Source organism: Dunckerocampus dactyliophorus, chromosome 6 (assembly GCF_027744805.1).
Source record: "Dunckerocampus dactyliophorus isolate RoL2022-P2 chromosome 6, RoL_Ddac_1.1, whole genome shotgun sequence".
Taxonomy (NCBI): Eukaryota; Metazoa; Chordata; class Actinopteri; order Syngnathiformes; family Syngnathidae; genus Dunckerocampus; species Dunckerocampus dactyliophorus.
In genome coordinates this window covers 23811362-23838785 of record NC_072824.1, presented here as the reverse complement: position 1 = coordinate 23838785, position 27424 = coordinate 23811362, and the positions used below count along the sequence as shown (strand labels likewise).

Here is a 27424-nt window from a genome sequence, read left to right as displayed (position 1 = left end):
TACAGATTGCATCTGCGTCACAGTAGCAGTGGAAGTCACGTTGCCAGCTACACTTTCCATGTTAAAGGTTTAAAAAAAAAAGGATTTTGGAAACGCCCTGTGGGCCGGATTAAAACGTGGGCCGCAGTTTGCCCACCCCTGTTCTACAGTCTACTTTCTTACCCTCAGAACTTGGAACTAGGTAAACAAAAGTTAAACGTGCGGTCTTCCTTGGCTAGGTACTGCATGGGGGGTGCTTTAGATCCTGCCCTCTTCCTGCTCACGCACCCATGTAACACACACACACACACACACACACACGTGCTCATTAGTGTTTGTTGTAAGTAATTTTGACAAAGTTTAGCGACGATAGTTAGTTGTTAGTTGTTGCTTTTGAACAGCAGTCATATTTGGCTCGAACGGTAATTTTTTACAAAGTTAAACTTCAAATTGTGACAAATATAGACATTTATTTGTTCAATCTGTTCCTATAAACCACTATCAGTAACACACATGTTCTTGTATATTTTTGGGTTAAATAATTTAGAGTAGAAGAGGGACAGCCCCTTTAATATATGATTATAAATCCTCACTGTGATTACAACAGGCAAGCAGTGTGGGTTAAGTAGACGCACCTTAGAGAAACGCCTTCTCAGACAGCCGGGAAAACCCGCTGGCCTTTGAATATTTAAAATGCGTGAGTGACCAAATGTGTGAGGCATATTTAGGGCTACAACCTGGATTGTGCGTCTGGAGAAAAGGAGGGTTCTGGAGCTGAATCTAATCGAATAATTCCAACAGTCACTTTTATTGTGAATGTTGATCTGAAATCGGATGAGATCGTATAACTTCGTCAACGGGAGGAGTGAGTCGTGTGTACAAAATGTACAATAAGCCCCACAAAAAGCGAGGATCTACTCTACTACCCCCAAATTCTTATATGTGTCTTTGAAAATAATTGGGTTTTGGGTTTTTTTTTATTTTGAGTCGCCAATCAACCTGACATGCATGTTTTTGGAATGTAGGAGGAAACCGGAGTACCCGGAGAAAACCCACGCACGCACGGGGAGAACATGCAAACGCCACACAAATATGCCCAGCGGAGATTCGAACCCAGATCTTCCCGATCTTCTGACTGTGTGACCAACATGCTAACCAACCTTCAAGCCAGCACTTCTTTAACAACTAACATGATAGTGCTATGTGTTTATATCTGTGTCTACATTTGCAATTTTTGTTCAGTATAAATATTGGGAGTCTGAATGTCGTTAACGTGTTGAACAGTTTGATGTTGGAGTGGCTTGTTTCGGTTGACAAATTGAATCGGCCGTCCATTGGAAGAAGCCCATTGAAACAAAGCAGCATTAGGAAAAAATGTTCATTTTGCAAAATTTTGGAATATTTTGTACTGTGGCTCCTAGCATGATTGTCCTGACTTTGTTGAAAGGTTTGATGTTGGAATGAGGTGAATCGGATGGAAAATGTGGAAAAAGGAGCGTTGTCATAAAAGTTACTGGTTTTATGAAAAAACAAGGATTTTGAGGAATTTTTAAAATTTAAGATAGAATTAATGTCCTCAACTGGTTGAACAGTTTGACGTTGGAATCGCTTGAATCGGTTGACAAATGTAGAACATGAAACTTTTCTTAGAAAAAGAAACATTTGGGTTCTGGAAAATTGGAAAATTTGGAAAAAGTGGAAATTTTTAGAATGTCTAAAATAGTGAATTCTGAAGTGCTTAGTTAGTGGAAGGTTTTCATAATTGGAATGTTTTGAATTGGTTGAAAAATGTAGGAACTGTGGATGTTTGAAAAATGGCCCATTCATTTTCAATGGTAACATTTTGTGGAAATTTTTGAATTTTGGGAAATGTGGAAATTTTAGAAACATGGAGAAAAGAGTTCACACGTTGCGTGAATAAGTGGAACATTTTTGTGTTGAAATATTTGGAATAAGTTGAAAAATGTGGCCTGTGGAAGCGGACGAATAACGAGACGGAATAAAAAGAAGAAGAATTGGTGCAGAATTTGCTAGTCTTGCATTGTTGTACCAGTCCACGGTGGGACACACATTTTGCGCAAAGCATTTCACTTTCGCTTCAGCTCACTCGGGACAAGGTTGCTACCAATTCTGACTTTTCTAAATATTCCCACATTTAGTGTAATTGCATATTTTTTATGAAAACTGGCCCATTGAAAATAAATGGGCTATTTAAATGCCCATTCAATGTGAAAGGAGGAGTTAGACAAAAAAATGAGGCGCAATAAGAATTATTCGGTGCACACTGCTACTACCCCAATTCTGCTAAACCCAGAGAAGTAGCATGGCTCAGTTAGTATAATGCTTGGTTTCTGACCCAAACATGTTCAGTTCAAGTCCACTGTCAACCTCAGCTTCTAAGCTACTCTTAACTTTCATTCTCTGTTTTAGCGTATTTTAACAGCATCCAAAGCTTCAGCGTCCAGCTTCAGCATCCAAACAGCTCCCATATTCATTCTATATTTCGATTTTTGCACCTTTTCAAAGCATTTCAGTTTTGTTTCAGCTTTTCAGCATTCACAGGCAATGTCTATTGACATTGCATCATCTAGTTGTCTTATCTTTTCTTACCTTACAATGCTAATATGCACTAATACCTTTACCCGAACTGCTTTTGGAATTATGGAAAACTTGACATGTCTCTCTTGTCTGTTACATTTTTTTTTAAATCATCACATGCAAGACCCGTTCCACTACCGGCCTCCATCTGCTCGATGTGGTTGGTCACTGTCCCACCCGTCACCAGTACAAGTCACGTCAAGTTCACCTTTGTTCAGATCCTAACCAAAATTTAATGGGATCTTGCCTGGCACATATGCCTGCTGTCAGGTTTCATGGAGATTGGTTGCATATTGTATGCGCAATCCCACTAACTAACTAATAAAGTGCAGACCTCTGTCAAGGAAGGAAAATCCCAGATGTCTTTCTGGCTAGTTTGATTCAAAAATCATAACATTGCACCGAATAATAGTCCGCTCCAGTCCTGCAGGTGGCAGGATTTGTACAAGGCCTGCAGCTAACATTTATTTTCCTAGTCGATTAATCTGTAACTCGTTTCGATTAGTCGAGTAATCGGTTAGGCCCTCAATGAACCAAATCAATATAAACCAAACACAAACGGTATTGTACATCAAAAAAGAGGCAAAAATCTCAATCACTATTTTCCAAAGTCAAAGCTGCTGTGTGTGAATATCTTGCTTCAAACACAAAGATATCCGTTCTGCTTTCATGGATGACGAAGGAAAGTAAAAAAAATATTCATATTTGAGAGGGGAAATCAGGGATATTTAAATGTTTAAACCTAAAAACGATTAATCGAATAGCGAAATAGTTGACGATTAACTGGATAATTGTCGCAGCTCGAGAATAGGTGCCAAAAAAGCAGGTGCCAACTGCCACGCACTGCAAACACTTGGCAGACCACAAAGCTGCTCCCCTGGAAGCCAGTAATATGTCAAAGCCAATAAAGTCAGACTAGTGGAAATGAGTGAAAATGATGTCAATCTCACAGGTACAAAGATTCACACTATAATAAAATCAACCATAAAATCAACAGAGAGTAACTGCCCCCTCATTTGGTTTCAGAGTGCAGCATGCCTGAGGCTAGTGAGCTATAAAGCACAAAGTGACAAAACAGGCGTGTGGTGTTGTGCCGCTAATGGACGAGTGAATGCGTGACTGTGTGAAGAGGAGTCAAAGGATGAGGGAGAGACAAAACTGTCTGCCTGTCTGCCTGTTTATCTCACAGCAGGAAAAAAAACAAGAAATATATTACCCATAATATTTACATATTAAGAGGATTTTAAGTCACGCTACTTCGCCACGTGTGCGATAGAGTGAACTGTTTCAGTCTGTCGACCTCTACAGATCCCAGAGGGCTGAGGCTGCAGTCCAAACCACTTACGGGGTTTTAGAGCTTGTGTGTTTGTCTGGTCGATGCGTGACTGTAGGGAATAGAGGTGTCGCCACATGTCAATCATTTGTTTGTTGTAGGCGGGAAACAAAGGCGACGCTCAGGGCCAAGTCGGAAGCATTAGGACCAACACCACATTGTCATGCACGCCACTGTTGAGAGCAGCAGCATTTGTTGCTGGATGCAGCAGCAAGCACAATGTGCACCCAAAGATTTGATCAAATTGCTTGCAGGTGCTACTGTGTTGCACAATATGTCCCGCCAGAAGACCAAATAGATTAGATATTGCTATAGTATCGCAACATCCTGCTACTTTACAGTAGCAGTTCCCAACTATACCTGACACAATGGCATCGCAACTACAAAAATAAGATCTCATTTTTTTCCTAATAATTTTACTAAACCTTTAAAATTGTACACTAAATTTGTAATATCCAGGTTGTCACATCACAATTAACCACAATATTGGTTCACACCCCCAAGGGTTGAAAGCAATCCTGGCAGGGAACTTGAATCACAGGAATGGGCTGACCGTTGGTCTTCCGGTATTTGTGTGCTCACCGCACACCTTCGTTCCCTTGTCTTGCTTCTGTTCTGTTGATCAGAAACACCCGTCCTGGGATATGCTAATAAGCTCACCCGCAACCTTGATGAGAACTGGTATAGAAAATGGATGGATGCATAGTAAAGACAGTGCATGATATGCTGCTGTGTCTCCAATACGACCATCCACTAGCTGATAGCAATTACAGTAGAAGAATAAAGGATCTACGTGTACTTTGAGACTTTTACCTAAAGCCTAGGTTCCCAAAGCAGGGTACACATACCCCCAGGGATACGCCAATTGTAATAGGGGGTACGTGAAGAAAAACAATTAGCGCCTACCACTCACAATTACGAGTGCGACTGAACACCTCACGGCGCAAGGAGCCACAGCACGAAGTTGGTAATTGCTCTGTGTGCATCATGTGGACAAATAAGTAAGTTTGATGATTATTTTGTACATTAAGAGCGTTCAATCTTGAAGATTTCATTTATACTGGTTTTCCAATCCTGTCACAGTGACAGGTTTTCACTGTGAGTGGGGATTCCCCCCTAAAATCAGGCTTTTATCGTTGCTTGTATGTATTTTTGTACTTCAGATACCGCTTTATCATGATATTCAAACTTTCCCCTTCAAGTTGGTATTAAATTAATATGCAGATTTAAACATATACCATCATGAGTGGACAGAAAAAGTGACGCTCAAATTCAAACCATTCAGACGAAAGGACGCCTACATCCGACTGGAATAAAAGAGATGTAGGATGGTTACTAATCTATCAGTGCTCATGTGAAACTTGATCAAAATGCAACCATGCAAAATACAACATTTTGACCCGGAATTACTATAATTAACCAATTAATTGTGTTCAATATTTCTAAAAGAGCTGTGGGATGATTACTTATTACTATTTATCAGTGCTCATGTGAAACTTTATCAAAATGTGACCATGCAAATTGCACATTTTTGACTTGCAATAAAATGAATTAACCAATTAATTATGTTAAATATTTCAAGTTAATAAAGATAAAAAGGTGGATGTTTTCTTAAGTGTGCATGGCTTCAAGTCAAATGTCTGAAGGGGTACGCAACTGTAAACAGTTTGGGAACCACTGACCTAAAGTTTCCGTCTGATCCCTATGCAAAGCATGGTAACCGCATACGCACTTATTTACTCTCTATCTGTGTAAAATAGTCACTTAATTACAATTTTTAGACCTGACTGACAACTTTCTGATACTATCAAACGTACTTAATGAATGATCTACATGGAATCTGTCATACCACATGCCTTTCCTTTCTCTCATATCACCGCACAGTCACAAACGATCACAATCAATGTGACACATTTGCAGCTAGCACACCCTGTACACCGCTGGCTCCCTGCGTGCAACAGCCCACTCCCCCTATCATTTCATATCGGCCTCCTAAAATTGCACTGCGAGCAGGTAGTTGCTAGTTACCACGTGTAGTTGATTGCTTCTATTTATACTGCAAGTGTCAACACACGGAGTTTGTGAGAAGGATGAGAAACGAGGTAGACTTGCTTTCACCTGCAAGACCAAAATTGTCTCAAGGCAGCTAGAAAGTTGATTAAATGTTGATAAGGTTCCTCACATATTCATCAAGCTTGTAATCCTACCCCCGGCACACATCCACGGAGATAACAGCACACTGTGTCCCAGTGACTCATAGAGCTTTCGCAGTATCTGGAAATATCCATATTTTACAATATCGCGCTTGCTCTTTTATCCATTTTTTCTTTAAACTCTGTATATCATGAAGCACAGTGGCGGAAATGTGTAACCATAAATAAGATTACGGTGATGTGCATAGTTGCATAATAATTAATTTTCAATTATTCCAGAATTTGGCTTTGGTTGTTTCTCCCAATTAGTGTCCTTGCTATTGCTCGGTTACAACCACGTGACCTTGAAGCAGTTCGCGTCACTTCCAATTTTCGGCTGGGGGTGCAAACATTTCAGTAGGGCCACATACGCGCTCAGTGACTTTGTGTAATGGTTGACAGATGCATGGAAATAAGGGCGCATGCCACTGAAACGATTTGCTCCAATTGTGTGAGTGTGCATGGTGTGTTGAATAAAGACATTAAATAATTGAAAACTGTGCAACTGTGCGCGTCAGACATCATGAACATAGCAGAAGACAATAGCGCTTCTAACATGGCTGTCTGCGTTCTTACACCAAGACAGTCTGCATGAATATTTTCGTACGTGTCCATTGTTTTACTGAGGTGGGGGTGTAGCGTATGAACATTCATTTGTTGTTAACTAACATGATCACGTCACAGGTTCAAATACGGCTGGTGCAGACTTTCTTTCCTCTTTTTGATAAGTTACTTTTCCATTTTTCATCCATTTTTCTTGCAACACAACAGGCTTTGTAATCTTGGTGGTATTTTTGTTATGTTTATTGAATAATTGGCCACTTACTCTATGCAGTTGGAGCATTTTGATGAAGCAGGATAAGGAAATGACACATCTATAGCTTTCGGTTGTGAGGCACTTCTTTCTACATTTCTCATTTTTATGAGCATGTTTAAGTATAATTTTAATATAAATTACTATAAATTTTGCTTGTTATTGTCAGCCAAACTGGAGCGTGTTCATACTTGGCTCCACTCGACGAGAGCGACAGGTTCAGCATGCACCTTTCTCAGCATTTTTTGGCTGTTTCTTCAACTTTTTTCCCTTTATCATGGACCATCTTAGCAATAACTTTTTCCAAAGTCCCAATGTGAACGATTTCCACATGCGAGAAAAGCACGTTTGTGGCATTTTCGCTCTGACTTCACTTGACGCCCTGCTGCAAATACGCTTGTTTGAGCCCCAAGAGTTTGAGCTGGTGAAGACGGCAACCGGATGTGACGTCATGTGCAACCCAGCAACTTTTGGCTATCACTACAGTGACTGATGATTGTGCGCAACTTTTACATTTGCAATGGACATGTTAGCATTAATGTAAGACAAAATATATCACTCGTTAAAATAGCGCCCACAAACCGTGGCTCTAAGTGGTTTATTAGCCGACAAAAGCAGGTATCTTCAACAATGGTAGAAGGCTGGTCGCTCAGTGTGGCTAGCTCTGTGGTTTAGCAGCTTTGTGAAATCCCACATGATCGACACCATGTGTGTTTACAAGTGAGCTCAGGATAGGTGGGGAAGTGACGACAGGCCGTTTGCAAGTGCGGCGCGTCACGGAAAAGGAGCGCTTGATTTGCTCACCTTTGCTCAGTAACACAAACCACAGTAAAGGTATTCTCTTTTTTTTATATTATCAGTTATCTGAGCTATTTTTAATGTGATCAGATTTATCAGTATGACGTCATAAATCCTCATAATTATCGGCCCAATAATTATCAGTCTGATAATTATCGTACACCCCTAGTCTACATTATATGGGGCGTGGAAAGGAGCCACATATCTCAGAGTTATTTAATTATTCATATTCCTGTTGTGAAATATGGGGCACAAACCAATACAGTATATGTAACATAGTGTAAATATTGTTATGAAGATTTATTTGTATTGAGAATAGGCCTGTCGCTATAACAAATTTCGCCGGACGATAACTGTGCTAGAAATTGTTGTCGATAATCGATACTATTGACAACATATTTTTAGACCATTTTTTTATTAATTATATGGCATAATAATAATGCGAGTACGTCGTATCGAAAGCAATAAACTTTAATTTCTCAAGAGTATTTAACATTATAATTGGAATGTGAGAAGCTTTTAAATAAAATAAGTGAAACAAACAACATAATAAATTAAACAAACAAAAAAAAAGCCCCAAAAAAAGCCCAATTAAAAAAATTTTACTCTCAATCTCTTTTAGTAAAAATCGCACTTAAACAAAAATCACAATCATAACCAAAAAACAAAAAAGACCCTGTCTCTGTTATGAAAAAAACACTCCAATAAAAAGCACTCACATCAATAAAAATAATACATAAAATGGAGGATCACGTCTCTGTAAACAAAATTGGCCTTGAATAAATAATGAACATTGGGTATGATTCCTTTACAGGAAGGCTGTCAGAGTGCACCATTTTGCGCTGTTTTGGTTAGATTTACTTTGCCGACCAAACGCCTCAGTAAGTGTTGACTCTGCAGCATCGGTAGTTTTTTTTCCCAGTTGTAAAAATCATCTGTGTCGGTCGTCGGTGCTCATGTACTCACAGTGTTCATTCTTTTTAAAAGCGAAATATTCCCACACTGGGGCTGTGGCAATCGCCTGAGAAACCATCGCTTTTGTGCTTTCATTCATGTTAGCGTATACTTGCTATTAGGCTAACTTGCTGCTAGCACTCCACGCCGCCTCCACGTGCTGAGACAAAGAGGTTGAATGGCTGAGAGGAGGGTTCGCTCTCTCCGTTCATTCCACGATAGAACCAAAGCACACAGACGGACGCAGAGTGAACCTTCTTGTCATCCAGGCTGTGCGGGAAAGAGAGAGGAGGAAAACAAACATGCATGCATGCGCATGTCAAAATTATCAAGGTCGTTTTTATTTATCTTTCGATTAATCGACTATCGTGACAGGCCTAATTGAGATGAAAAGGCAAATGTTCCTCTGTTCCAGTTTATGATTTGCGCACTCGTGTATGTTGTAACGGTGAAGCACCTCAAAATGTCACAGTACAAAAAAACAGAAATGTTAGAATGATAAAAAAAAATGTCCGTGCAGCTCCTTAAATGGTTGAATAAAATCATCATCTAAAGCATGTAAAAATACCCTATATAGTACTGTAATCTGTCGCTGACCTGATTTTGCAGGTTTGTAGGACGAAAATGCATAATTAACATGTTAAAAAGCCATCTATTCCCTTTCTAACGATTTTCATGTCAAAGAGTTGAACCGGCGGACATAAGACATGAGTTTCAGCCCCGGAGTCACCTCATTTCTATTTATCATGTCATAAATCACGCTCGGAGCGCTCCTAATTAACACTGTCATTCATAAACATCATTACAAGCCTTCAAGTGTCAGTCTTAACTGTAGGAGCGAGGATGGTCGCACTGTGAATTATGTACGGGTACTTCCCCCTTTCTAGAATGTTTGATTTCACAGACGCAGCAGAGCATTCATATGAAAAATATTCACAAAAAATGTTTGCAGATACTGGAAAGGTTGCAGTGTTGCTGTTGGACGAGCTAATCTTATCAAAAATTTGACACAATGAGGACAAAAAAAACACCACTTCCTCTGCTGTTTGGTCATTTTTTTTAATCATTCATTGTTTGTTTGCTCGGGAGCCGTACTCCAAAACTTCAGTGGAATTCCTTTAAGGGTTGTATAGTTTGTAATTTAACCAAAACTTGAAGGTGGAACCATCATCGTACACATTACCTTATTCAGCTACAAAAAATATTACACAAACTACAATTCATTGGTCATACTCCTGTTCTATTTTTGTGCTCAATCACATTAAAGAATAGATGTAGGAGCCACTTTGAGACGTGTTCCTTTTCATTTTGGACTGAACAATATGAACTAATCTTAATGGTGACATTTAGGAGGTGTTTATCTCTGTAGGTGAGTGTTCAAAGTAGAATGATTTAGCCAGGGAAAATACCTGTGCTTGACATTTACTTTCAATTATATTTGAATCCTCAACAATGTCCATTTTTTATTCTTTGGACAAACCATTAGAGTGACTACCATGTTTCAATGAATAAACACTGAAGCAATCATTATGTAAAGCCCTAAATTGCATATTTCATAAAAATATGTGCTAATTCCCATCATAATATTGACATATTATCCTCTGAGTACGCCTCTTGCCTGAACAGAAAAGGAGCAAATAGAAGGGATCATCATCATTATGTGCAATCAATCACTGATTAATCATATTTTGAAGCAAAACAGAAAGCGCTATTTTGATGCAACCAACAGAGCTGCTGTTGATTCCCTCTCAATGAGTTTTGCTGTCTAAAGAAGTACAGCATGACGTCAGCTATGGGACATTAAACAAAATATCCATCAAGATCTCCAATCAATATATATTCTAAGCATATCAATAAAATAGAAATAATAATGTATATAAAGTGTGTGGGTTTTAGTAGTGAAATAGCAAAGAGAAATCCATCCAAAAACATGTTTGCGTGTGTGCATAGGTTTGAACGAATCAATTCTCTTTTTTTACCGCGTTGCGTTCGATACAAATTACCCGTACTTGGAAACAAACCCGATTGCCATTGTTTTCTCCTCTACATCCAACATGCAGCACATGCACTGACAAAAAGGTGATGCTAAAGTTGCCAGAGAGTTCAAATAAAACATCCTATAGACAGACAGACGGACCAATTAAATCTATAGAAGTGCAAATGGTCATGATGTTGCGTGTGATCAGTTTATGTACAGTATGCTGTACTCCATTACCTTCACATTCACACACCAAAGGTTACACATGCGGCTAAGATTGAGGCTGACACAAGAGCAAAAGTCCCGTCAGCCACTGAGCATCTCTCCCTCTCTCCTCTATCCTCTTTTGTCCGCCTCCCTCTATTCTCTGCCATGTAAGCTTACCTCTCCACCTCTACTGACCCACTCCTCTGAAATGTCGACAGTGGACTTTCGTTCATATCCTCTATCACTATAATGCAAATCTTTCCCCCCTTGTGTTCACGTTTGCAGCGTCTTGAGACGCCCAAACCTCATGGATCAAACGTTGCGCCATGCAGCACACCAGACGCTGCAGTGAAGCTGCATGTGGCATCGTCCCCACAATGGACCCCTATGGTGGGACACTCTGAGACCACTCTCTCTGGTGAGGCCCTGAGGAAGCCTATCACGTGCACATAAATATTTCACAGCGTACCACACACTTATACACTACTGACCCATGCAGCTTAATGGCAGCCAAGCCAAGCATCACATCCCTGATGCTCACTCACCTAATGCTCTTTGCTGGGGGGGGGGGGGGGGGGGGGGGGGGGGGGAAGTCCACTCCAGGTGCAATCTACGCTAATAATTATGAGGCTCATTTATAAACTCAAAGGTAATATTTTGTACATTTCCCCAAGGCCAAATAGGGAGAGTAGTCTAAATTGGCATCACGAACTTGCCTTGTTTTCAAGTCATGTACAGTAACCTAATATTACCTACATAGCATAGTAGGGCCTAAGCCAGCCTGTGCATTGATGCTTTCCTGGTCAAGGGTACCAAAATCATGTATCTTTATGGTTACCACCTCTGTGACAAACCTCTGAAGGAACAATGATTTGGTTTTGTTTTTTCTGAGTGAAGGAACAGAGCACCTTTGCTGTCAACCCGGTGCATTGATCACCTACGTGCACGAGTACATGCAAGGGAGAGAGGGAGGGAGGGAGAGAGAGAGAGAGAGAGGGGCGGGGTGCCTCCTCATAGCCTATATCCATATCTTACCGTCAATCCTCTTCCTCCTCCTCCTCGCTCACTGCGTCTCCATCCTCACGTTTTTCTGCTGTTCCCCCACTACACTGCCCGTTGCATGGAAATCAATGCAATATTCACTCGGCAGTGGTAGCGGTGTAATACAGCAGACAGTGAAGCAGTCATTAGAGGTCCAACAACAACTGGGCGTCCACCCTTGATAGATCTCACACCCTCCTTCCGTTCACCCGATGCCGTCCCCGCTGCACTGTGCGTCACGTTGGTACCATCATTCCCACGGCTTTCGGTGCCCACGGACGTCACGGGCTGTCGGCCTTGTGTGTGTTGATAGCCCCGATGGATGGCGGCAGGAAATATACGCCAAGGATAAATATGATCCGCAGACCGTGTGTGGACCTTTATCGTTGTCTACACTTCACAGTGCCCTCTTGTTGTCATGGCTGCGCATCTTCCTTCGACATTGTTCCAACACATCCTCCCTTGCACTTAGCACCAAATAGCGTCGACGTGAAAATGCATCCTCTTGATGAATTGTGCTCAGGCGCAACAGCAAGGGCGGATGTCCGTTACTGTTTCTAAAAATGTAGCAAATATGTCAAATAAAAAGCTGCTCAGATTCTTAAAAAAAAAAAAACAAATACACACACAAACAGCTGGACCGTCATAGGATCTCATTTCCCGCTCCTGATATTGCCTTGCGTCCGTCCTCTCTTCTCCGAGTGCGCGCTCCCGCTTCATCCGCTGGCCCGCTTGTTGCGCGTTCAGCGCTCGGGAGCGCGTAGCGCCTGCCTCTCTGTGTGTGTGCGTGCGCTCGCGCGCGCGCGCGTGTTTACGAGCGTGCGTTCATATGTGCTGTGCAAGGGGAGGATGTGCTTCGACTTTATTCTAAAGGTCTGCTGTGTAGGCAAGAAATCGTCATGAAATACAGAACCGATGCGTTTGAGCTCGAGCCTATATGTTATTTCAGACTGAACACATTACAGTGGAACCTTGGTTACCGTCTTTAATTTGTTCCCGAAGGACCGACTCTAACCGAAACCAAAGTTAACCAAATCAATCTTTCCCATAAGAAATAATGTAAATCTACTTAGTTCTGAAAAGCCAAAAATGTTTACACAAAACACGTTTTTATAGTTTTACAGGAACAGTTTTGCAGAAAACAATTAAAAATGCATGTAAATACGTATAAATGATGAATGAGGGTTCCCAAGGGCCCTCTACCTAGAGATCATTGACCCCAGAAGCGGGGCCACTCCCTGGGCTGAACCAAATCGGTCCTAGCCGGTCAGAACCATTTGGCATTGGTCTGACTGACTATAAAAGCCGGCGTGTCTAGAAGGTGGGGCTCACTTTGCGGAGTGCGAGCCCAGCGCCGGCCACTTGATGGAAGCGATCCGGCATGCAACTTGTGCCCAACGCTGTCAGCTTTGTGACTTTTTCTTCAACATTTTCAAAACTTCAGCTTTGCCTGATTTTTGAAGCTGCTCAATCTAGGAATTCAGGTCAAGTCTTTCAATTTGATGCCGTAACCCGGATTGGCCGACTCTGAAATCAGATCCTTTTTTTCCATTTTCCCCTTTCTTCTTAACTTTCATCTTTTCCTTTTTTTTGTCTCACCTGGAAGAGAGATTTGAGAGGTACCTCGGGTTGGAAGGAAAGCCGAAAACCTTCCAATTTATTATAAATTATAATTTTTTTTTGCCTTTGGCAGTGGAAAAATGTTCATTGTAATTTTTGCCTTCAACTGTTAACAGTTGTTAATTATAAAATTATAGCATTTTGCCATCAAATGTCAAAAACATTCAAATCACCTTCACCCCTTTAGCTTCCTTCATTTCTTCTTTCTTTCCTCTTCTTCATTTAAATTTGCCAAATGAAAGAGCCGAGGATACCGTAGTATCAAGAGATTTGTTGCGCGTGTGATCCAAGGGACTTAAACAGAAACTATGACTATGACTATGAAAATGACTACTTTACATTACTGTGTTACAGCCGCTATCATTGTTTTACCTTTATAAGGTGCTACTCCCAACACTGTCGGAAATACATGTAGGAAAGAAAAAATGACATCATCTTCTGAATCTGGTGGGGCACTGCCCTAATACAGTGTCATCGATAATGAGGTCCTATATATGCATGACAAATCATGGCCTACTTTGATGAGATTTGATCGAGATATAAGCATCTGAACCTGTTAAATTATATTGGCCATTTTAAATGTGGATTAAACTTGATGTGACCGCTTTACAGCTTTTAAATCAGATGTTTCAATGGGAATATCTTTGGAAGAACAACATTCCGTGGGTAGCGTGTTTCACATAAACACCTACAAACAAACCAACTCAGATCACAACATCAATACATTTGGAGGGTATAATAATGAAAGGGAATATACCGATTGAAGGAAATGAAGCCAGTTCTACCAGAAGTAACTAATGTGACACTCGCCTAGTGTATTTCTGTGCACAAATATTTTATCCATTCAGAGTTTCCTGTCGTTAATACGACAATACAAAGGCACACCGTAGCAGGCAAACGCTCACATTTGCCTAATGGCAGCATAGCAAGCCTCAGAAGTCAGAGGAAGGTGAAAAGCCTTTCAAAGCTGAGGTATCAGGAAATGTTGCAAGGCAATTTGAAGATCCCATAAAAGCACCATCATCATCATCACCATCACCAGTATGGAAACATGAAGTCCTTAGCATGAAGGGAGATGTGTCACAGTCAAAGGAAATCACTAATTATGTGAAAGTCACAGACAAGCGACTTAGAATAACCCTGATTGCCTCTTATGTAGTCCAAAGGGAAGAGCCAGACTTCATCGGCTAAACATTCAGGCACAACATTCACAGACAAAATTATCTTAATGGCGCTGAATAATTCATCAGCGTCTCAGATCTCAGAATAAACATGATGTGCTTTGATTGGATGGTGCGAATTATTCGCTTTACTGATTCTTCTAACCACTTCCCCATTCACAGCCACACAACCTATCATGGGGGGACTTGGCGCCCAACCAACACGGCAGCCAAACTGAGATCGTTGTGGATTCGTGTGATTTTTATGTTACTTTTAATTGGTGGATGGCAAATCAATATACAGTGAGAGCAAAGCCATTGCTGTAATAGGAAAGCAATGTAATCACGCTAATATCAGATTGGCATTCCAACTACATCAATAGACGTCTGTATCTTCAGACAAATGAGGGTTTTGTTTGTCTGAAAAAAGAAACTGTTGTAGGCGGTGGTAGTCGTAACTCTGCCAAAATGCATTTGATTTATAACAAATGCACCCAGTCAAGCTCAGTCCTCCACTAAGGCAGAACAATAATGCTAGATAGCGTCCTAGCTTAACAGCTAGTGTAATACTGTATTTAAGAGGAACAGTGCAGGAAACGGCTTGGTTGACTGGTGAAGTATTTGTTAACATGATAACATGCAAAAAAAAAAATCACAAAACCCTGTCATAAATGTGAGAAGTTGTTCATTCGTCTGCCTGTGTGGCTAGGCATGTCCCAAAGGACGGTGACTGTCATTTTCTGCTACTGTCTGTGGTTCGTGTTCATACCACTGTCTTCAATCAGTAGCCTATATCCCTTGCTTATTTTGCAGTGCATGTACGCAGCTGCTGTGTTATGACAGTGTATGTATTTGTTTTTTTCCAACTCGGGGCAGCCAGTGACCAGTCTATTGTCTCTGGGAATTTTCCACATACACTACAGCAGGGGTCTGTACTATCTTTCGGGATGTTGTGGTGACACCATCCTGTAGCCAAGCTTTGATCTTGTGCAGCTATTATGAGGCCTTTCCGTCTCCGGTTTCAGACCAGCACTCTGTGACTCAACTGTAGGTCAATGTCTGCTTTTTTGGTTTTTTGAGGATATTTGCCATGTTGCACTTTCTCCTCCCACTTTGACTTGTGCTGTTCTTGACCGAGAGTCTTGACCTTTTTCTTTATTCTTTATTATTTGTTTGCCTCATCTTCCTCAGGTCTAATTAAGCTGGTGGCTGTATGACAGTGCTTCTTTGGAGATGGAGTGAAGCTTTATCGACTTGTGATGGTCTGTGACGATTTTCAGCAGAGTGTCTTCTGTTCTTCCAACGTATTTGTCGAATCTGATATTAGTTATTTTGTACGAGAGCTCGATTTGGGTAAGTATAGGCGGTCGACCTTGAGTGGTGTAATCTGTTGAGGTGAGCTATTTTCTTGTTCTTGCATCAACGTTTGCCAGTTCTTTCACAGAGGGGACAAAAACAAAAAAAAGAGAGACAAGAGACAAGGACAACAGCAGCAACAACAACAATTGTGACAGAACAACAGAAACATACAGAACGACATCAGCAAATAAATGTCCATGACAAATATAAAGACGAACAAGGATAAAGGACAAATCAATATCAACAACCACAATGACAAAGCTGTCAATGACAATCAGACATAATAGCAGTCATGAAATGATGAACTATGACAGTGATCACAATGACAATACTGCATTGAAACAGTCGCACACAGTAGCAGTCATGAAATGATGAATTATGATAGTGATCACCATGATAATACCGCATTGAAACAGTCACACATAACTGTAGTAATGAAATGATTATCCATGATAGTGAATAGAATCAAAGTTACTGTAATGCACATCATTGTAAAAAAAAAAAATATACATATACACACATATATACATACATACACATACATACATATATATATATATATATATATATATATATATATATATATATATATATATATATATATATATACACATATATACCGCACATACACACATATATATATATAGTCATACTGCTGATATCACCGTCGCTGTAATAAAACCAACAACATAATAACACCCTGGTTAACTCAGTGAGTAATGTGGGGAAGTACGTATGTACTGTGAGTGTGCATATGTACAGGTATCTCTGTATGTAAGGAAGACTTCATATATATATAAAGGTGCAGGAATGTGTGAAGCTATAAGTGATTACTGGGACAACCAAGGTGGTAATTGCTTCAAACTCACTGGCAAAGTTGAGTTCAGTTTTAAGGACCATTCTGACTCTCCGGCCGGTACTACTCTTTTCTGATCCTTTCTATTCTGAATTCCATCTGCTTCAGGTCGTCAATATAGATTGTTTTCTTGGAGTCTGGTAGCTGTAGTTGGTGTTGTTCAGCAGTGCATTTTGTGGGGCATGTGCCAGGCAAAATAGGAGAGGTGACAGGGAGTTTCCTTGGAAAATCCCGCTCTTGATGTCAATGGGCCTTGATGGTAACGTACCTTTCACATAGTTCAGATGGACTGTTGTTTTCCACTTTTTCATTTTATTTTCAATGAATTGGGTGGTAACTGGTCAGACTTTGTACAGTCTAAGGCTTTTCGTTGGGCACATTATCAAAGGCCTTATTGTAGTCCACCCATGCTGTTGGCTTTGTTTTTCTTTGTTTTTACTTTTTCCAGAATGCTTTTATTGATTAGTAGTAACTGGCTTTGCAGCCGAAGCGCAGGCATCCTTTCCATTCCTTGGGCAGGAGATTGTTCTTTTCAAGGAATGTATAGGTCCCTTCAGTGATGATAAATATCAGGACTTTATACGTGGTTGGTAGACAGGTTATTTGGCTGTAGTTCTTAGGTTTGGTGGTTTCCATCAGATTTTTGGAGGATGTGTTTTATGCCTTCAGTTAGCATCGTTCTGGTTCCTTGATGATGGCGTTATAAGCATGGGCTAGGGGTCATGTAAACTTATAAAGCTTATCATCTAACTTATAAAGTCCCATCAGGTCCCGCAGCCTTCCAGTTGCTTGTTCTGTTTAGTGTCTTGGTTGTTTTTAATTGGTGTGACATCTAGCCATTCTCGTTATGTCGTTATCTCTACATTGTTGTTTTCTTGTTCTTTGACATCATCATTATGGGAGTTATTGTTCTTCCGTATTTTACTCCAAAAAGTTTCTGCCTCCCTAAGAGAGGGAGATTCTAAGACAGTGGTCTTTTTCTTCTCTAGGTCCCTGTAGAATCTTTTTGCATTTTCTATGAACATTTGTTTTTGCTTGATGAAGATGGCTCGCTTATTGTACCTTCTTAGTCTCTGAGCTTTGGCTTGGGTTTATTTTTTTTAGGATTCTTTGGCTTTGGGGATGTTTGATTTTCCATTGATGCCATATTTCCTTGTTATTTGCTTTCACTTATTTTCCTTCACATTGGATACTTTCTCCTTCCCATCAATGACTTCTGGACTTCTGGATTTTACTCTCTCTATGGCATCTCTTCAGGTTCTTTTCGGTGTTGACTGCCTTTGTTTTTGTTTTTGCTTTGTATTTTCAAGAATAGCCCATGCATCTTCATAAGATAGTTAATTGATGTCAGTGATGGAGAGTTATTTCCCTCAAATACAGGGAAGAAACCTAAGGTGAGGCCACCGTGAGCATGGCTTCTCGGCCCAGCGTCTAAGTGAACACTGAGTTGGCTCATGTCGCCTGCCAGTTTGTCAGCATGTCGCCAATAATAAACTGTTGCAGAAACATTTACAAAGTACCAGAACTTTTCCTAGAGAATGAACGGCTCCTTGTACTTCATACACAAGTAAAAGGTAAGAACAAAAATGTTTTTCAGTTTATAAGAAAAATAAATAAATGGGTCTACGCCAAAGTGAATTATTCTCTTCTTTTTCTTACCTATTTAATGAGCGACGCCAAAAAGAACCTCCAAAAAGAGTCTCGCTAGCCATGAACCTCACCGCCCGTCACTGGTGAAACGGTAGGCAGGCACGCTCATGGTAGCGTCAGTAACCGGAAATGTGCAAATTCAGCGATTTTTACTTCAGAAAATGTTAAAAACTGATTGGACTCATACAGAAAATAAATACACTAGGTCCCCAACTTACGAACACCCGACTAGCGAACATTTGCGGATACGAACACAAGCCGACTGGTCTATATTTTATTTTATTTTGCCTTGTAGTCAGTCGCTCAATCAGTATTTCTACTGCTACTGTACATGCTTGACCAGTAGAGGGCACTGTGACACTGCTAATGGGACCAACAGGTAGAGGAAGACGCTGGGGAGAGCGTGTAAAAGAGAAATGCAAAGCTAAATTGTAGCTGTGTGATACAACCCGGAGAGAGCGTGTGATTAAAGTTTATGAAGAGTTAATAGGCCTGCTTAATTCTACACCACCCACAGAACACTACCTCTTTTAGAAGAGTCTAACGACCACGACGATTTGTCCTTTTTTCAATAACTCCTCCTCCTCCACCACCACCACCACCAATGACCAATGACAATCTTGAATATGCTCGACCACTCAAAATACATGAAAATATAGACCAGTCAGCTTGCGTTCATATCTCCGAATGTTCGCAAGTCGGATCAGAGCCACATCCTGCTCTGCTTGTAGCAACCTGTCAAAATGACAATACAACCAGGATACATATACAGGCACTCCCACTGCGATGTGATTCATGCATGATATATTTTAATGTGTTTGCGTGACCCTACTTAAAGATAATTATACCAATGAATGGGACCAAATCTTCCTTGGTAGAGGTATACAGTATACAGTATAACAACTTTCAGAAACTTTCTCAGTCAATATCGTCGTAGTACTCTTCTCATCACCATGGCAACGCTCCTCTTCCTTTTCCGTCAGCCTCGACATCATTTCCCCCTCCATCCCGCCCTCTTTTCTCCTCTTTCTTCTTCTTCTTGTCGTCCTCCACCTTGTACTTGAGTCTCCTGACAGGATCTGTGAAACTTCGCATGGACTTCTCCTGGAAGTCCTCTGTGAGCATGAAGTTCCTGTCGAGAATCTCCGCTGCTTCCTGCCAGTTGCGGAAGCAGTCAGGGCCAAGGCGAAGTATTTCGTCCACTGCATTTGGGATGAGGATAGAACAGTCGGGGCGCAGGACCACCACTGTGGGGAGCTCCCCCACGTTAAACATGTCCTCCAGCTCTCTGTGGACACACATAATAGTGCTCACAGTGGCGCACACTTAATATATTTCAACTACTGTGTGTATTTGCAGCACAGTCATCTCAACCAGCAAGTTGTGTACACAGCCTGCGGGCCTGTATCACTGACCTCCTGTAGGGGTCTTTATAGGCGAGGAACAGGCACTTCTTAGGCAGCTCTTTGAGGAAGTTCTCTTGTTGTTCCTCTGACAGGTCCAAACTGATGTTAACAGAAAACACTTTTTTGGTAAAATCATTTTAGCTGAATGGATTGATAAATGAATGGATGGATTGATAAACACATGAATGATTATATTATCTAATCTGCAGTATACTATGCATGGATGGATTGATGAACGAATGGATGGACTGAATGAATTGATGGCTGGTAGAATGAATACATGACAATATGAATACGATACAGTTTGTGTAATGAATGAATTTATACATGTATGGGTGAATGGAATACATTGGGTGGACGAATGAATCAGTGGGTGGATGGGATGGGCAACTTATTGGATGGATGGGTGAAGGACTGAATGCATTGATAAATGGATGACGAATGAAAGAATGAATGAATACATACAATATGCATACAATATGGACGGTTGAATGAATGAATACATGGATGGATTAAGTAATTCATGGATGGCTGAATGAGTGAATTAATGTGGATTGATTGATGAATACCAGGGGTGCTCCGATCGATCGGCCACCGATCAGTATCGGCCAATTTCCATGAAAAAGCACTTTATAGGCATATGCGATACTTGCTTTATAACGCCGATCTCCACTGGCGATCACCAGCAGCCGTCTCCAGCCCACTTTCCCTTCACAAAGCCAAAACAAGCATGTCTGCCGTGTGAGAGTTCCTGTCATTGTGAAAGTGATTAAAGTTTTGCACCCTGCAAAACATGCCATGAAAAATGTCTCGCCGGGTGGCGCGTTAAAAAAGCTTTCGTTTGGTGCGGCATTTGGGGGGCGGGCACTTGGCAGGGTGTGGTGAGTTTTCAAGGCTTGCGATGTGATCATCAGTCAGGCGGTGGCTAATGCAGCCAAAACGGTGAACAATCATCCGTGTGTGCGTGGCAGTCGGATAGCATGAAAAGTGGTTGGAGGAAACCGGGTTTGCCTTGGGGTCCTGCTGGAGCGCCATCAAGCTGCTCTCGCATCCAAATTCTCCTTAAAGATTCTCCTTAAGATCCTCTAAGTTTCACCAGTGATTTTGAAAAAGTAATTCAAATATGTTTTGTGTAAATTTTATGGTTCCCCTTTCATATCAAATAGCCCAGGGGTCACCAATGTGCAAGGTATCCACGGGCACCAGGTAGCCCCCCCACAACCACATGCGAGCCTGTTTTTGTGTGGATGCAAAACAACTTTCTCCAGTTAAACTCAGACAAAACTGAAATCATTGTCCTTGTCCCACAGAAACAAGGACAAAGTGTTATCAGTCACCTTGAGACTCTTTCTCTAAAACCTAATGATCAGGTTGGAAATCTAGGGGTAATAATGGACTCAGATCTGAATTTTAATAACATCATCAGCCTTTTACCAACTAAAAAACATTGCCAAAGTCAAGGGAATAGTGTCTCAGCCAGATTTAGAGAGACTAACCCATGCCTTTGTCTCCAGCAGGCTAGACTACTGTAACGGCCTTCTCACCGGGCTTCAGAAAACGAGCAGTAAAACAGCTGCAGTACATCCAGAATGCTGCTGCTCGAGTCCTGACTAGAAACAGGGAATATGACCATATTAGTCCAGTACTCAGGTCTCTGCACTGGCTTCCTGTTGCTCCGAGAATAGACTTTAAAACAACTCTGCTTGTGTACAAGTCTTTTCATGGTCTTGCTCCAAAGCGGAGCACTCTGCGGGTGCCCAGAGTCAGGACTAAACACGGTGAGGCTGCGTTTCAGTTTTATGCTGCCAAAATCTGGAACAATCTTCCAGAAGATGTGTGACAATCCTCAACTTTGGCAATGTTCAAATCCAGGCTGAAAACACTCCTATTCAACTGTGCATAAGACAAATGAAAGTATTTTATCTGCACTCCTCATTATTCACCTTTTTTGTTTCATGGAATCATGTATGGAACTTTATGGAACGATTTTAGAATGACTTTCTGTTTTTATGGAATGATTTTATGAAGTGATTTTACCCTTCTTTTCTGTAAAGCACTTTGAATGACCTTGTGTCTGAATTGTGCTCTTTAAACAAACTTGCCTTTGGTTGCCTTTTCACTCTGGTTTTCAGTTAATAACGTGAGAACACGAGAAAGAAATACATTCTGAAATACCATATGTGCCTTATGAAAATAAATGTTGCAAAAATAAGTACCCCTTGGCCATTTTCGTTTTGTAAAAGTGGCTCTCCCAATAAAAAATGCTAGTGCCCCCTGATATAGCCAATAGTACATTTTAAAATGTACACTTAAGCTATGTGATCGGTATCGGCCAATTTCACTCATGGATGATCGGTATCGGTATCGGCAGCATAAAACCCTGATCGGAGCATCCCGAATAAATGCATCAATAGTTCAATTAATTTCTGAGTGGATGAATGCATGAATGAATGGGTTGGTGGAGTTATAACAGAATGGATGGATGACTGAATAGATGAATTGATGGATGGATGAATACCTACAATATGAATACAATATGGATGATGATTGAATGAATGGGTGGGTGGATACAGTGGAGGAAATAATTATTATAATGTATAATATTATTATTATATCCCCTACTGTATATGGATAGTCATTGGTTGATAAATAAAAAAAAAAAAACGATGGACGAATGAGTTGTATGCATTAATTCACAGAATACAATATGGATGGTTGAATTAATAAATGAATACATGGATGGATAAATAAATGGGTGGATGGTTAAAGGAATGAATGGATTAATGAACGATGAATTAATTAATACTATGGATGGTTGAATGAATGAATGTAAACACGAGGTGATGGCTGTGTGATTGATGAATGAATAAATGAATGAATGAGTGAAGTGTGGGTGAACACCTGCATATGCACATATATACTGTGCAGCTGTGCAGTAAATTCCCTCTTTTCGCGGGGTTACATCCGGGGACACAAGCGCAGGGCGAAGTAACTGATACGGCCAGGAAAATGTCCCCCTCCTTGACTATAAACCCACCCGTTAGCTTGACGTTCACGTTCTCATGCGATTTCAGGGCGACATTTGCAGTAAAAGTGACTGCTAATTGTAATTATGAGCATAGGTTTTATAGCAATAGCAATAGGAGGTGCCACAAATGTTAAGTGACTCTAAGACCATGTGGGGAGCTCATTTAGTTGACATGACAGTATTGGGCTGTTATACCTAATATACAGGAGGACCAGCTGAGCAGATCGATCCACGTAGAACTCATCGGTCAGGCGTCTGAAGAAGTCGCTGAGCTTCGGTGCAAAATGCTGACATCTCTCACATGCAGCAGAAGCAAAGAAGAGCATCAAGATGCGGTTCTGCAGACGTGTGATGATCTCATGGTCTGTGTCCAGCTCGTCCTGGTCCCTGTTGTTCTTCACCAGGACCCGATCAATGAACAAGTCCACCATCTTGAACTGCCTCAAGAAGGTGTATTGAAGATAGAGAAAAAGGGCGGTTTATTAGCAAACAACATGACAAAAGGGGAGTACAGTGGCAGATAAGTATGAGGGTCTTCTGCTGCGTGTTTCAATAGCAGTGTTTGAAATGAACTAATGAGTCTCCTCGCTGTCAGTCCCATAAAGCTCCCATTAATCACACGAGCACGTCTTGCTCGCTGTTAAATCTGATAATCCTCATTCTTGCTTACCTCGACCTCAGAGTAGCACATCCAAAAAGAGAACAGCCTTTTTTCTTCACTCTTATCTCCTCCTCCTGAGTTGTACTTGAATCATTTCCAAGTCTGTCTCGTCAAATCATGTTCACTCTCAAACTATGTCTCCTTCACCTTGATTGCTGTTCACTCGTATTTCCTTTTTGTCTGCGCTTCACCTCCCCTCCTGTGTCTGGGAGGGTGGGGCGAGACAAGGTGACAGACAAGGTGCTCACTGGTGGTGTGTGCAAGTGGACACGAGTGCGTGGTTCCATACAAAGTATTGAATATAAGCCAGAGATATTTGACACCAAAATTATAAAATAATGGAAAAGCGTATAACTAATATACAGTCATGGAAAAAATAATTAGACCACCTTTATTTCTTCAGTTTATTGATCCATTTTAATGCCTGGTACAACTAAAGGTACCTTGGTTTGGACAAATATAATGATGATAACAACATAAGAGTTTAATTTAAGAGCTGACGTCTGGCAACGTCCATGGTTTTCTTGATAATAACCAAAATCACTTCATCACTGAATAGCTATAGCATTGTACTGCCAAAAAATATAACTCTTATGAGCTAATTTCGTTGTCATTGTTATATTTGTCCAAACAAAGGTACCTTTAATTGTACCAGGCATTAAAATGAACAAGAAACTAAAGAAACAAGGGTGGTCTAATCATTTTTTCCATGACTGTAGGATAACTTTGGTCGACATCACACTCACATTCAGTCACAGCAAATAGACTGTAGTTGTTGTTTGGTAAACGGTGGATCCCAGTACGTCGCATTCGGCATTCATGGTCCCGCAAATTTGCTAATTTATGGTCAAAAATCAACGTTTCTCCAAAAATAGGCCGTTTTTTTCTCCAACAAACACATCTCATTCACCATAACTAGTGTTGTCAAGTGATTTAAAAAATGCACAGTTTAATTAATTATGAGCTATAATTAACTATGTAATTATTCTCTTTTTAATCTAACCTGAAAACCACTGAGGTATTTTCATTTAAATGTGTTAAATTGTTGTGGCAGATCAAACGCTTGCTTTAAAACAAGTAATTCATTGTTTTGAACAGACTTGAACAAATCAGTCCTGGCCATTTCCATTCCACTGTATTTGAGAGTGCCAAGTGTTGCCTGCAACCTTTAGTTTCAAACACCAGGGGGGGATATTGTGTTCTTTTGTCAATCTCCAAATCATTGGAAAATAAAGATAAAATAAAACGTCATAAAGTTAACACATCAGACAAACAGTAAGAAAACGTTTCAGAGCAACACAAGTACTGAACACTGAACCAGTGAGTTCCAGTGATGTCGGGTTATTGCAACACAGTTGGGCAAACCCTCCACCAAAATCTTAAGTTTGTAAGTTGTCTTTTTGCTGTTATACATCTTGCCTTATTCTGGTTGTCACTGTAGTCCTGCATGGTGGAATGTATGACGAGCCACTGGACGCACTTTGCAGCACCTCTGTTAACCCCTCGTCTTCCACTGTGTTTATCGGCTTGCAGTGCATCGCTATCCACTTGGCAAGAACGTTCATCAGCCTGTCGTTCTCAGAGATGCTTATACGTGGGGTGTTCTTTCGAGTTTAGTTTGGAATTAGGAATGTCTTCGCTGGCTAACTTTAGCCGTGGCTGCACTCGCGACTGGCTGCTTTGCGTTCATGTGGTAAGCGAAACCAGTTGCTTCGTTTCCTTAAAAAGAAGGTATAGCACTCTTTTCTTTTAGAAATGTCTCATTGGTCCGACAATCCTCACAACATTTACATTCATTTTAACATCTCCTCTTCGCTACTAAACCCTCCCAACTACAATGGGAGCCTCTCAGCTAAGGCTAAACAAGGCCAAACACAGCGACAGCTAATCAAAGTCCGCTTCGGGGTGTGACTGACCATTGTTTTCCACCCCAAAACCAGATTTTACAAAAAGGTAACTTGCATACCGAAACAGTAATGTAGAGATTAAAAATTAGATCAACAAGATAAAAAAAGACTGTAATTAATTAATTGCAAATGAATGCTTTAATTTGACACGAGTCATGAGTTAATCATATTTTATGAATATGTAATAATACAGCTAAAGTATATAGCATACATGGACGATAGTTAAAAAACCCACCATTTTCTTTGATTGGCCACCGATCAGTATCGGCCAAGTACTTGATCGGCATATGCCCATAAATGCCGATTACAAAAGCCGATCACCTGTGGCTCGTACTATTGCAGCTTGTAGAGACCCCTGCGTACTGTGTAGTGTCTTGCCCTAACGTATTGGGTAGCAAGCAAGCGTGCCACAACAAAAACAAACATGTCTGCCGTGTGGAATTTACCAGCCCACACGTTTGTTAATGAATTAGTAATTTTATTAGTAATTACCTATTCTCCCCCGTTGGGTTAACTGGCGACTCTGAAATTGTCCATAGGTGTGAATGTGAGTGTGAATGACTGCTTGTGCCCTGCGATTGGCTGCCAACCAGTCCAGGGTGTCCCCCACCTCTCACCTGAAGTCAGCTGGGATAGGCTCCAGCATACCCCCGTGATCCTAAAATAAATAACAAGTAAAAACGGACACAATAAATATTTTATTAAGCTGACAACATACACGCTATTTTGTGTTTTATCTGTAAAGTTCAACTTCTACTCTTACCTTCAGGCGCCAGCACCTGTGACAAATTTAAAGGTGCACTTACATATTTTAATCGACTTATCTGACTACCACGCCATACCACCAAAGGCAACATTCAGACACTTTTGTTTGTGGGAGTTACAAGATACAAGCTTCCCCCAGACATCAATCCTTTCTCACCTCGCCTCTAAAAGCTTCATCCAGCTTTGCACAGGGAAGTCCAGATCAATTTGAAATAAGCAGCAGAATTTCTCGTGGTCAATCGCAAGGCTGGAAAATCCAACTGACAATAGAGGAGGCAAAATAAGCAGTAGCGACTCAGAGCAAGTACTTCAAGTGTCACGATATGCATTATTTTAGCAGCAGGGTGTGTATTGCTCTTGCTACCTTTAAGGTAGTATCTTTAAATATGTTAAGTTACGCTAATAGAAGTTCTGTGTTCACATTCTAGCAGCAGCATTAGTAATAGTAGTATATAAGGGCTATAAGGGCTTCCAAAGTGGACAAACGTGTTAAAATAGCAGGGTTTTCTGAGGCAAAAATACCAGTTATCAGTCATATCACTTGTGATATCATAATATGATCTATAACCTGTACAATTCCATTGAAAAAAATTATATATATATGTAAGGAAGATAAATGTAAAAAAAAAAAAGCACAATAAGCTGGCCCCATCCGTGCCCCATCTGCAAACGCTAAATCTCTTAGTTGAAGCACTTTTTTTTTTTACTCTTTGAAGATTGGAGTCCATCGGAATGGCACATCTTGACTTGCCCAATTGTTTGCATACAAACATCTGTGTTTCGGTTGAATTGTGTTGTTTATAGGTCACGTTTTCTTCCGTTTTATCGTGGCCTTATCATTTTTATATCCACTTTAAATGTGGACGCACGTTACGTCAAGGTATAAGCTCTGTGTAGGCGGGTATTAGTCAGCATAGCTAAATATAACATTGGTGTCATTGCAGCCATTGCCAGGCTGCGGATGTTGTGTTTGCCTGTGACGTGCGCTGAGGTTCATGGCTGGTGAGGCACAGACTTCTTTGGAGTATTTGTATGTTAATACAGGTTGCTCATTAAGAGGCTAGCCAAAAAAAAAAGAGAATAATTCACTTTTCTTAAAAAATGTCTTCAAAATGTTT

The 27424-nt window shown here is 40.7% G+C and overlaps 2 protein-coding genes across 4 annotated transcripts in view; both read right to left on the bottom strand.

Annotated features, from left to right (window-relative positions):
• LOC129182368 (adhesion G protein-coupled receptor L1-like) overlaps positions 1 to 12632 on the bottom strand; it is a 40955-nt gene extending 28323 nt beyond the window's left edge. For all 3 annotated transcript variants that reach the window (XM_054778375.1, XM_054778377.1, XM_054778376.1), the window contains exon 1: positions 11889 to 12632. The gene's annotated coding sequence lies outside the window, so the exon portion shown is untranslated. The remainder of the gene's footprint in view (positions 1 to 11888) is intronic.
• Positions 12633 to 19328: 6696 nt separating this feature from the next.
• Positions 19329 to 27309, bottom strand: LOC129183303 (nucleoredoxin-like protein 1). Its single transcript, XM_054780393.1, has 4 exons — positions 23644 to 27309; positions 23169 to 23410; positions 19955 to 20044; positions 19329 to 19827 (listed from the first exon to the last, which is right to left on the bottom strand). The coding sequence occupies exons 1-4, from the start codon at positions 23662 to 23664 to the stop codon at positions 19488 to 19490; spliced, it is 693 nt and encodes a 230-aa protein (XP_054636368.1). The 5' UTR covers positions 23665 to 27309; the 3' UTR covers positions 19329 to 19487.
• Between the last annotated feature and the right edge of the window lie 115 nt (positions 27310 to 27424).